This window comes from Haliotis rufescens, unplaced genomic scaffold (genome assembly GCF_023055435.1).
Source record: "Haliotis rufescens isolate VD_foot unplaced genomic scaffold, xgHalRufe1.0.p SCAF_7, whole genome shotgun sequence".
In the NCBI taxonomy this organism is placed as follows: Eukaryota; Metazoa; Mollusca; class Gastropoda; order Lepetellida; family Haliotidae; genus Haliotis; species Haliotis rufescens.
This window is the reverse complement of record NW_025964361.1, coordinates 28,098,589-28,111,770: the sequence shown is the minus strand read 5'-3', so window position 1 is coordinate 28,111,770 and position 13,182 is coordinate 28,098,589. Positions and strand designations below refer to the sequence as shown.

General features: G+C 36.0%; 1 protein-coding gene across 3 annotated transcripts in view; it reads left to right on the top strand.

The window, feature by feature from the left end:
- The window catches only part of LOC124146967 (glutamate receptor-like), a 40,528-nt gene extending 28,028 nt beyond the window's left edge, over nucleotides 1–12,500 (top strand). Inside the window, exons 12-17 of one of the 3 annotated variants that reach the window (XM_046517548.2) lie at nucleotides 50–248; nucleotides 2,744–2,991; nucleotides 8,530–8,641; nucleotides 9,588–9,725; nucleotides 10,534–10,647; nucleotides 11,399–12,500. In XM_046517548.2, coding sequence (XP_046373504.1) covers nucleotides 50–248; nucleotides 2,744–2,991; nucleotides 8,530–8,641; nucleotides 9,588–9,725; nucleotides 10,534–10,647; nucleotides 11,399–11,470 — 883 coding nt within the window. In that variant the 3' untranslated portion in view covers nucleotides 11,471–12,500. Of the gene's footprint in view, nucleotides 1–49; nucleotides 249–2,743; nucleotides 2,992–8,529; nucleotides 8,642–9,587; nucleotides 9,726–10,533; nucleotides 10,692–11,398 lie in introns of all 3 variants that reach the window. The other 2 variants (XM_046517549.2, XM_046517550.2) reach the window with 2 other exon arrangements.
- Nucleotides 12,501–13,182: the final 682 nt, after the last annotated feature.

Sequence of the window (13,182 nt, the reverse complement as noted above, 5' to 3'; positions counted from 1 at the left end):
TCACTCTTGTCAATGGCTGATGTATTGCTAACGATGCAATGTATTCTAGGTCTTTGTCTGGACGGGTGATCGGCAGTGCCTGGTGGTTCTTCACTCTTATCATTATATCTTCCTACACAGCCAATTTAGCAGCCTTCTTGACTATTGAGAAGATGTTAACACCTATTGATTCTGCAGATGATTTAGTAAATCAGAAAGAGATCAAATATGGAACATTAAGAACTGGAACCTCGTGGGATTTCTTTAAGGTAAGAATACTTGCATGATATAGTAACTGCACTGTACAGATTGTGTATTCCTGATCTTATTATCAGAAGCCTTTGGCACAACGTTTGCTTTTCAGCTTTGGCTGCTTATACATAGTGTGAGTTTATACAGGGAAGGCTCGATAATCCGAACGACACCATTTATAGTTAAAACATGAACATTAACTAATTTCCAGATTAATGAATGATCGGCATGGGACATGATGTGGCGTCGCGGTTTGACGAACATGGAAGAGTAATATCGACCGTTTTGTTTGACTGCAGTATGTTCCTAAATTATAGTGGCCGAGAGGAGACGTCGATTTCTCGCCTTCAATTACGGCCGCGAGGAAGCGATAACACGAGACGAGAAAGCGATAACACGAGACGAGAAAGCGGTAACACGAGACTAGAAAGCGATGGTGATGTTCTCTTCACTTTGTGGGTCTGAGGTGGATTTTTTCATAAACTTTCTCGCTTTCTCGCTTTATCAATATCTCGTATCCTCTTGTTATCGCTTCTCGTCTCGCATTCATGTCTCGTGTTATCGCTTCTCGTCTCGCGTTCACGTCTCGTGTTATCGCTTTCTCGCGGCCGTAAATGAAGGCGAGAAAGTGATGTCCCTCTCGGCCACCATACAAAATGCCGTACACTGAGCAACAGGTGTACTTGTAGTCAGGAAACCTTTCAAGGATTGTCTATTCCTTTGCCCAGAGACTGGATAAAGTACAGTCGTCGCCTTTGATCTATTAATTAAGCATCTTAGAAAGTCGTATAGTGGTCCAGCTTCATTCTGATTAACAAATAGAAAGATTATAACATGCCAATTGAACCCGATGATCTGCATAAACCGTGGACGATAACTTCACCCGCAAGACAGGAAGGTTTACAGGAGTGGAAATATAGTTTATTTTGTATTTTGTGTTTTAATGTACCCAATTATCTGCTGACCGTGTAACATTGTCACTCATTGTGTGGAAAACATCAAAATATCAAATAATACAGCATGTTATTGAATATCATACAGATTGAAAAAGGGGTGGTTAAATCTACTTGGGGATAGGTTAAATTACCGTTACCTCAGTATCTAAAGGGGAACATTCGAGCAAGCAGAAAATAGTTAATACGGACTATTTAACTTCGAACGGTAACGTCCGGATTGAAGGAGTTTCACTGTATCGCCTAGGAGATAAACACTATATGTTTTGATTTTTGCGGTGTAATTGGATTTTTCCATTCCAGTAAAAGTTTTTTGGACCGACGACGAAAGCATCGAATACTCATTAATACCCACAAACCTCAAAGCACTTCATGTTGATTGAAATCGTAAATACATTTAGTAGTTTTCAGCTGTATCTTTCTACGCATGCTCAAACAGGCGTGTGACTGCAAGATGTTAGTCTTGAATAATATGATGTTATGATTCACTAGACTCGACAACTGAATCAGCCTTGGCAGATTACAAGGAAAACACTTTCAAATAATATTAATCAAACGCAAATTGTAATTGCTGATTTATTCTTGTCGCCATGTCGACTGCAACATTTTGGGACATCATATATATATACGTTTAGTTAATTTTGTACGCATCAGAAGTTGGGGGGACAAATAGATTTGAGGGTATAGAGAAAATCCACCTATTGGCTTTTGAAACTTCTTACAAACCTCAAACCTTCTTACCTCAAATACATAATGCTATAGTTTATGGTTTATGTGGCCGATATCCAATGAATATCAATTTACTTGTTTGTAGTGTTGGATACAGGTGTAAAATATTATCAACGACCACCTCCCCGCAAAAACGGACATCTTATTTAGATAATGGAGGGTATAAAAGTTTGGCTTTAAATATGATAAATCTAGTAATTTTTCAGGGTTTTGGTTTTGTTTGGCTGTCACAAACAGTTTAAAATATAACCTTTACAGAGAACATAAAAGTTTGTTAGTACCAGAAACGTACCTTTGTACAAATAGAGAATTAAAGCTTCGAAATATTTTAGTTCGGAGGGGGATTATTACGGTTATGAAATTATGAAGGTAGGTGGCAGAAATCGATATGTGCATGATAAACTGCCCTTTATGTGAACAAGTTATAAAAGATGAATATCGTTGTTTTCTGTTTGTGCTACTTTGATGCTATTAGGCTTCAATATCTACTAAAGACATGTATCAATAATGTAAATATGCATACGTTTAAAAAGCCAATTGCCACAAACGACACAGAACAAAAAACATCACCATTTCAGTATTTAGTAAACACTGTTTAAAATCATGTCTTTTGTAATATAATTTGTTATTTGTATATTTGTTTTGATTGATTGTCGCCATTCAACGTTTTGGGACATCATATTTTTAAACGTATTATTACCCAGTGAATAGTAAGAAGAATGCTTTACTTTGATTCTATTTAAGACCGTCAAATCATATTCAATCATGTCACATGACACCCGTCCCTACCTATAACAGTTTAACAGAATGCCCGCGTTTTGTTGTTGCAGGATTCAGAAGTCCAGGTTTTCAGGCAAATGTATGAGACTATGGAGGCTAATAAAAACGAAGTTATGCTGTCTGACGTAGAGCTTGGGGTGGCAAAAGTAAGGAAGTCGAAAGGGAAGTACGCGTTTATGTTGGAGTCTTCGATGAACGATTACCACAGTCAGCAAGAACCCTGTGACACGATGAAGGTGGGCGACAACTTGGACAACAAAGGCTACGGGATAGCAACTCGTATAGGATATCCTTTAAGGTGAGGTCCGCTAAAAGAATAGATGTTTTAGTCAAGGCTTCGTACATTTGAGTACAAACATGTTAAACGTATGAAAAGTAATATTATCGTGGTTATCCGAATCTTAATAGTTGGAAGAAGTTACCGAATATTCTATAAAGGACCCTTTATATTAATGTGTTACTGATATATAGTTGTCCTGAATGAACCGTGTTGCTGATATATAGCTGTCCTGAATGAACCGTGTTGCTGATATATAGTTGTCCTGAATGAACTGTGTTGCTGATATATAGCTGTCCTGAATGAACCCTGTTGCTGATATATAGTTGTCCTGAATGAACCCTGTGGCTGATATATAGTTGTCCTGAATGGACCGTGTTGTTGATATATAGTTGTCCTGAATGAACCCTGTTGCTGATATATAGTTGTCCTGAATGAACCCTGTTGTTGATATAAAGTTGTCCTGAATGGACCGTGTTGCGGATATATAGTTTTCCTGAATGAACCGTGTTGCTGATACATAGTTGTCCTGAATGGACCGTGTTGTTGATATAAAGTTGTCCTGAATGGACCGTGTTGCTGATATATAGCTGTCCTGAATGAACCGTGTTGCTGATATATAGTTGTCCTGAATGAACCGTGTTGCTGATATATAGTTGTCCTGAATGAACCTTGTTGCTGAGATGTAGTTGTCCTGAACGAACCGTGTTCCTGATATATAATTATCCTGAATGAGCGGTGTTGGTGATAAAGTTCCTTGGTTTTTCAACACCATACATGAACCCGTGCTCGTGGGTTTCACCAAAGTGAATTCCTTCCACGCCAAACTAACACGAATTCTACTGACATATATTTATCCTGAATTAACCGTGTGGCTGATCAATAGTTATCCGGAGTGAACCGTAGTCTTGATATATAGTTTCTCTGAATGAAACATGTTGATGACATAAAGTTATCCTGAATGTACCGTGTTGCTGACAATTAGTTGTTCTCAATGAACCGTGTAGCTGAAATATAGTTGTCTTGATTAAAACCTTGTTTCTGTATATGATAATGCTGAATGAACCCTAGTTGTTCTCAATGAACCGTGTAGCTGAAATATAGTTGTCTTGATTAAAACCTTGTTTCTGTATATGATAATGCTGAATGAACCCTAGTTGTTCTCAATGAACCGTGTAGCTGAAATATAGTTGTCTTGATTAAAACCTTGTTTCTGTATATGATAATGCTGAATGAACCCTAGTTGTTCTCAATGAACCGTGTAGCTGAAATATAGTTGTCTTGATTAAAACCTTGTTTCTGTATATGATAATGCTGAATGAACCCTAGTTGTTCTCAATGAACCGTGTAGCTGAAATATAGTTGTCTTGATTAAAACCTTGTCTCTGTATATGATAATGGTGAATGAACCCTAGTTGTTCTTAATGAACCGTGTAGCTGAAATATAGTTGTCTTGATTGAACCTTGTTTCTGTATATGATAATGCTGAATGAACCCTAGTTGTTCTCAATGAACCGTGTAGCTGAAATATAGTTGTCTTGATTGAACCTTGTTTCTGTATATGATAACGCTGAATGAACCATAGTTGTTCTCAATGAACCGTGTAGCTGAAATATAGTTGTCTTGATTGAACCTTGTTTCTGTATATGATAATGCTGAATGAACCCTAGTTGTTCTCAATGAACCGTGTAGCTGAAATATAGTTGTCTTGATTGAACCTTGTTTCTGTATATGATAACGCTGAATGAACCATAGTTGTTCTCAATGAACCGTGTAGCTGAAATATAGTTGTCTTGAATGAACCTTGTTTCTGTATAAGATAATGCTGAATGAACCCTACTTGTTCTCAATGAACCGTGTTGCTGAAATATAGTTGTCTTGATTAAAACCTTGTTTCTGTATATGATAATGGTGAATGAACCCTAGTTGTTCTTAATGAACCGTGTAGCTGAAATATAGTTGTCTTGATTGAACCTTGTTTCTGTATATGATAATGCTGAATGAACCCTAGTTGTTCTCAATGAACCGTGTAGCTGAAATATAGTTGTCTTGATTGAACCTTGTTTCTGTATATGATAACGCTGAATGAACCATAGTTGTTCTCAATGAACCGTGTAGCTGAAATATAGTTGTCTTGATTGAACCTTGTTTCTGTATATGATAATGCTGAATGAACCCTAGTTGTTCTCAATGAACCGTGTAGCTGAAATATAGTTGTCTTGATTGAACCTTGTTTCTGTATATGATAACGCTGAATGAACCATAGTTGTTGTCAATGAACCGTGTAGCTGAAATATAGTTGTCTTGATTGAACCTTGTTTCTGTATAAGATAATGCTGAATGAACCCTACTTGTTCTCAATGAACCGTGTTGCTGAAATATAGTTGTCTTGATTAAAACCTTGTTTCTGTATATGATAATGGTCAATGAACCCTAGTTGTTCTTAATGAACCGTGTAGCTGAAATATAGTTGTCTTGATTGAACCTTGTTTCTGTATATGATAATGCTGAATGAACCCTAGTTGTTCTCAATGAACCGTGTAGCTGAAATATAGTTGTCTTGATTAAAACCTTGTTTCTGTATATGATAATGGTGAATGAACCCTAGTTGTTCTTAATGAACCGTGTAGCTGAAATATAGTTGTCTTGATTGAACCTTGTTTCTGTATATGATAATGCTGAATGAACCCTAGTTGTTCTCAATGAACCGTGTAGCTGAAATATAGTTGTCTTGATTGAACCCTTGTTTCTGTATATGATAACGCTGAATGAACCCTAGTTGTTCTCAATGAACCGGGTAGCTGAAATATAATTGTCTTGATTGAACCTTGTTTCTGTATATGATAACGCTGAATGAACCCTAGTTGTTCTCAATGAACCGTGTAGCTGAAATATAGTTGTCTTGATTGAATCTTGTTTCTGTATAAGATAATGGTGAATGAACCCTAGTTGTTCTCAATGAACCGTGTTGCTGAAATATAGTTGTCTTGATTGAACCTTGTTTCTGTATAAGATAATGGTGAATGAACCCTACTTGTTCTCAATGAACCGTGTTGCTGAAATATAGTTGTCTTGATTAAAACCTTGTTTCTGTATATGATAATGGTCAATGAACCCTAGTTGTTCTTAATGAACCGTGTAGCTGAAATATAGTTGTCTTGATTGAACCTTGTTTCTGTATATGATAATGCTGAATGAACCCTAGTTGTTCTCAATGAACCGTGTAGCTGAAATATAGTTGTCTTGATTAAAACCTTGTTTCTGTATATGATAATGGTGAATGAACCCTAGTTGTTCTTAATGAACCGTGTAGCTGAAATATAGTTGTCTTGATTGAACCTTGTTTCTGTATATGATAATGCTGAATGAACCCTAGTTGTTCTCAATGAACCGTGTAGCTGAAATATAGTTGTCTTGATTGAACCCTTGTTTCTGTATATGATAACGCTGAATGAACCCTAGTTGTTCTCAATGAACCGGGTAGCTGAAATATAATTGTCTTGATTGAACCTTGTTTCTGTATATGATAACGCTGAATGAACCCTAGTTGTTCTCAATGAACCGTGTAGCTGAAATATAGTTGTCTTGATTGAATCTTGTTTCTGTATATGATAACGCTGAATGAACCATAGTTGTTCTCAATGAACCGTGTAGCTGAAATATAGTTGTCTTGATTGAACCTTGTTTCTGTATATGATAATGCTGAATGAACCCTAGTTGTTCTCAATGAACCGTGTAGCTGAAATATAGTTGTCTTGATTGAACCTTGTTTCTGTATATGATAACGCTGAATGAACCCTAGTTGTTCTCAATGAACCGTGTAGCTGAAATATAGTTGTCTTGAATGAACCTTGTTTCTGTATAAGATAATGCTGAATGAACCCTACTTGTTCTCAATGAACCGTGTTGCTGAAATATAGTTGTCTTGATTAAAACCTTGTTTCTGTATATGATAATGGTGAATGAACCCTAGTTGTTCTTAATGAACCGTGTAGCTGAAATATAGTTGTCTTGATTGAACCTTGTTTCTGTATATGATAATGCTGAATGAACCCTAGTTGTTCTCAATGAACCGTGTAGCTGAAATATAGTTGTCTTGATTGAACCTTGTTTCTGTATATGATAACGCTGAATGAACCATAGTTGTTCTCAATGAACCGTGTAGCTGAAATATAGTTGTCTTGATTGAACCTTGTTTCTGTATATGATAATGCTGAATGAACCCTAGTTGTTCTCAATGAACCGTGTAGCTGAAATATAGTTGTCTTGATTGAACCTTGTTTCTGTATATGATAACGCTGAATGAACCATAGTTGTTCTCAATGAACCGTGTTGCTGAAATATAGTTGTCTTGATTGAACCTTGTTTCTGTATAAGATAATGCTGAATGAACCCTACTTGTTCTCAATGAACCGTGTAGCTGAAATATAGTTGTCTTGATTAAAACCTTGTTTCTGTATATGATAATGGTCAATGAACCCTAGTTGTTCTTAATGAACCGTGTAGCTGAAATATAGTTGTCTTGATTGAACCTTGTTTCTGTATATGATAATGCTGAATGAACCCTAGTTGTTCTTAATGAACCGTGTAGCTGAAATATAGTTGTCTTGATTAAAACCTTGTTTCTGTATATGATAATGGTGAATGAACCCTAGTTGTTCTTAATGAACCGTGTAGCTGAAATATAGTTGTCTTGATTGAACCTTGTTTCTGTATATGATAATGCTGAATGAACCCTAGTTGTTCTCAATGAACCGTGTAGCTGAAATATAGTTGTCTTGATTGAACCCTTGTTTCTGTATATGATAACGCTGAATGAACCCTAGTTGTTCTCAATGAACCGGGTAGCTGAAATATAATTGTCTTGATTGAACCTTGTTTCTGTATATGATAACGCTGAATGAACCCTAGTTGTTCTCAATGAACCGTGTAGCTGAAATATAGTTGTCTTGATTGAATCTTGTTTCTGTATAAGATAATGGTGAATGAACCCTAGTTGTTCTCAATGAACCGTGTTGCTGAAATATAGTTGTCTTGATTGAACCTTGTTTCTGTATAAGATAATGGTGAATGAACCCTACTTGTTCTCAATGAACCGTGTAGCTGAAATATAGTTGTCTTGATTGAGCCTTGTTTCTGTGTATGATAATGCTGAATGAACCCTAGTTGTTCTCAATGAACCGTGTTGCTGAAATATAGTTGTCTTGATTGAACCTTGTTTCTGTATAAGATAATGGTGAATGAACCCTAGTTGTTCTCAATGAACCGTGTTGCTGAAATATAGTTGTCTTCATTGAGCCTTGTTTCTGTGTATGATAATGGTGAATGAACCCTAGTTGTTCTCAATGAACCGTGTTGCTGAAATATAGTTGTCTTGATTGAACCTTGTTTCTGTATATGATAATGCTGAATGAAGCCTATTTCTGTAAACATGTAAACATATCCCGATAAACTGTAGCACGAATATAGAATTATCTTCATTGAACGCTGTAGCAGATGGGAATTATCCTGAATGTACCGTTTGCTTATGGACCATGTTACGTATGGTTTGTTTTACAGAGACGAAATCAACATTGCTGTGCTTGAGCTCCGGGAGATAGGAGAACTCCACAAACTAAGAAGGAAATGGTGGTACGACAAGGGTAAATGTGGAGACGTTGATGGATCAAAGGTAAATATCTAAATTGTATTAAATTTCTAAATATTTTTTACACTTCATTTAAACTAAATTATCACGAAGAGCATGACCATTTTACAAGAAAACGTAACAGAAGCACATCGTTAGATGTATGCAAGTCTTTCCTGATATCAAACTTCTAAAGGTATTTATACTTGTATCTCTGGCTTTTATCTCCTTTAGAAATATATCACTATTTTGAAAAACAAAAAATGGGAATGCATAGTATTTTATGCAGGACTATTGAGTCATATGCAAGACTTTGTATATCACAAAGACGGATATCTCAAAAGGTACCAAACATTTTATATATACAGCCGGAACGGTACAATCGATTCTGCTTTTGGCAGAAATTTATTATTGAATTTAAAAATTCTTATCAATGAAATCAGCGTAATCTCATACCTCATCAGGAGTTATCATCGAGTCATACACCGAGTTTTCTCCCTTTGTCATACACTCTGAATTAATATGAATGAACGGAGATTTGTATGTTTTCAAAAGAGAAGGAGCACTTTGTCCAAATAACAGACACTTCAAATTGTCGGTTGGGCTCCTGTACATATATCAGTAAAAACGTTTCCTTCATACTAACTGGGTTCACAGTACTTCAATCATTATGTATTAACGTTTTGATGTCTGATCACAAGAATTAATTCGTTTGCTCATCACGGGGTACTCCCTGGTGTAAAACAATCCACCTAGCTAGGCCGAACTGCGTCCCTTAACTGACATATTTGTCTAAGGATAGGCAATTTTCTGCTCCTAGTTGTCCCCCTTTTTCTCGCCAGGATCCGTAAGTTTGTCCAGATTCAATCTGATATTGACCCTTGGGTTGTCACCACCATGTCCTTGCTTATGGGTTTCAATAAAGGGGAAAACGTTGTATTGATTGTATTGAGCTGAAACAGCTGTGACGTTAACCCAACTTACTTTTCAGGACGCTACCCAGAGCGCCCTTACGTTGAGCAATGTATCTGGAATCTTCCACATCCTCATTGGGGGACTTGTGCTGGCAATGATTACGTCGGCTTTGGAATATTTAGCACAGAAAAAATTAAAAGCAAATCGTGCCAAGGTAACTCTTATCATACCTTAGTAACGTAAACATTTCGTCATCTCGAAAATTCAGACGCAGTGTGACATATGTTCAACGCTTCGTATGTGCATGCCCTGCAAGTCACACCATCTCGACACGCTCTGGTCTGATTTGATCTGTTATAAACCCTCTTCAGAATGAGTATGCCGAAACCTGCTATCAATTTCTTTCAATAATCCGTGTTATAAAGTATTATTGTTGTGTGAATAATTTATAAGAACAGTATATGTTCATATGATATATTTTCTGATCATATTTCTACAAGAGATTGTGATGCAATACGTTGTATCTATGTACGATTGAGAACATTGACCATTTTGAAATATATCAATAATGATGAATTAAAAACATTACGTGCTTGTGTCCACTATGAATCACTGGGTACGTGGCTTTTAATTGGAGGTCATTTCGGTAGTCTTGTGGTTACATCTGTTTCACAGAAGACCGGAGTTCGATTCCCAATATATCAAACCAAGATGTCGTCATCACATTGCTGAAATACTACCCCAAGCGTTGTTGAATCCTATAACTCTTATACAACAACTTACGAAACTGGTACAATGTGAAAGCGAATACAAGCCGATCGGGCACATAAATATAATATAAGGCCCGTGTTCTATTCCCCATATGGTACAAATGTGTGAAGCCCATTTCCCGTGTACCCCGACGTGATATTGCTGAAATATTGCTAAAAGCGGCGTAAAACTACTCTCACTCTCCAACTCATACACCTTGTTTGTATGTCATGACCACACTGTTCCTACTTTCCCAATGGAATCTTTTTCAGGAAAATGCCAAAACACAAGCACGTACAAATGCAAACCAAAACCCAGTGAGAAGGGAAAACTTTGAATCCTTTAATACTGGCGCTGCTTTTTCTCCTGAGCAGGAGAACGGAGGGGTACTGTTTCGACAATGATTTGCTTGATAACAGGCAAACACAAGGTGCGTCAACGTCAACTGATTTGCATTCGGCATAGACGGCTAATAAAATGAGCGATTAATAACGACTACCTATCTATTCAATCAGAATGACTAGTAATATCATCACAAATACACTTTGGGGAAGAGACGTCTTAATATTCATGCAAATCTATTGACTTGATGCTCGTTGTTTTGTTTCTATCAAACAAATCATTTCAATCCTTTCCTTTTGTGGGTTTATATCTTTGCTATTGTATATCGTTTTATAATATATTCTTGATATTTCTTTAAAAGCGTTTCTTCTTGGTAAATGCATTTATTTCTCCAAAGCATGTCGTACTCTCGTCTTTATATAAATTCCATCTGCTCTCTATCCTTAAAATACGTTTAAGCTTGATTTAATTCTTTTCACGAAAACACTATTCATTCATACGACGTAAGTAAAATAAATGAAATGAAATGTTAGCAATAAAACAAGTGCACACATTTTAAAGAAACAAATGAGTTATTAATGTCTTTAGTAATAAATTCAATGTTCAAAATAAGTTAGCAATTTTCTCTGAAATTTTAAACATTGATTTTTGCCTCAAAATATACTAAACGTTCATTATTAAATATCAATATTAAGACCTTCATCGTTCTTACGTACATGGTCCTTCCATAAACAAATTTCATGTATGTAATCAATTTTGTTCACAGTGTGAAGGATGTTGACTTTCCTGTTTCAGTACCACTTTGCACCAGCTGGGCAGCTCATCACCTTTGAGACTCCTCCGAAAGGAAACCAGACGGAAATCTAATTTGAATATGTGACAAACTGCCAAAATATTCCAATGGAGTCTCTGTTCTTTGATGTGTGGAAAATCTCAGATTCTTCCAGTAACTATCTTCTGAGGAATTCAGTGATATCAAAGGGACACATGCCCTTTCACTGATAACTTGATAATAAGGATATTATATGTATCTTCCAATAATATTTTTGTGTCCATGTGATATTTTAATATGATGATTGACTGTGGTATTTCAAAATGTAGACTTAACATTGGTCGATATGACGTTGGTGTGACACAAAACGTCAACGGCAGAGAAACATTTTCAAGATATCAGTGACAAGGTACAAATGTGACATATGCCTTTTGTATCGAAAATTATGACCATTTGAAAAATGTATGGATACTACTGGTATTAGCACAGACTGGATGCAGGTACTGTCCCCCAGATCAAGTAAATAGATAATATGAAAAAAACGAGGCATATTTTTTGTTTCAATGGTTGTAAATGACAGAAAGTAATTATGAAATAGAGACTTCAGATGAGTGCTATTCAACCACACATTCCATCACTGATAATCCATATCCCCATTTGTATATAGTTCATTTTGATAATGGTACTCATGTTAATCCTTCTTCAAGTGCTTAACCGTTTTGTTATGTAACACCATGATAACTTCACACGTTTTGTTAAAATACACATTCGATGGTTTATTGAAATCTCTACACGTCTCTGCAGGTGTTGTCATGGTAACATTCACACAAGTGCACAAAACCACTAGTAGTTGAATTGGTTCATTGAAATGAATACCCCAGTGTCGAAATACTGTTGCAACATCTATCGCACGTTCATAGATATATGCTGGGATGTTTTAGGTAGCATTAAGTGCTTGTGTTGAACACAATCATATAACAATGGCTTGTACGGCAACTATTCAATCAAGAACATTCTCGGAAAACCTCTTTAACTTATTCATATAAAACCAATGATTTGCCAATGAATATAAGGTTTTGTTCAATCTTTGTAATAAATATGCGACTTCTAAAGTCATCTGATGTACACAATTTGCAAAAAAGACCACATATTAAGTTTAACCACATGTTGTTTTGTATTAAGAGTCTGTATTTGTAAATAATGTGTTCAGATACTCTGTTGATATATTTTATACCGGAATCATCCAAAGATGATAAGTTGCAAAGAAAATCATATGTGTATATGTTGTAGTTTAGTTGTTGTGTTTGACTTCCATTGTAAATACCATCTCTGCAGATATCTGTGTATTACTTGTTTACAAAGTGTATTGCACAACGTTGATGTGTTCTTTGTGGATAATGATATTTATATTAGGTTAATTTGATTTGCCTTAAATAGTATTAAAACCAGTTTTATACAAACACGTTTCTCCCTATTCAATCGATAATTACTCGACAAACATTCTAAATATATATTAGAATTAACCAATCGGGGTGAAGAGTTCACCTTACACATAAAACAATACTGTAATGTATTAATGCTGTGGATGTTTTGAAGTACAGCGAAACCTCGTTCACCAGAAGTTCTCGGGATATCGAACATATATCGATTTAACCGTAGTTCGATAAAAACAGTTAGCTGATATTAGACCATATGTTTGATAAGGATTCCACAGGTACCATAAAGCTACAAGATATAACATCTTAAACAAATTATCGTGTTGATGGAATTCGGCTAAGATCTCCTTTCTCTGAGCGTTAACTGGAAA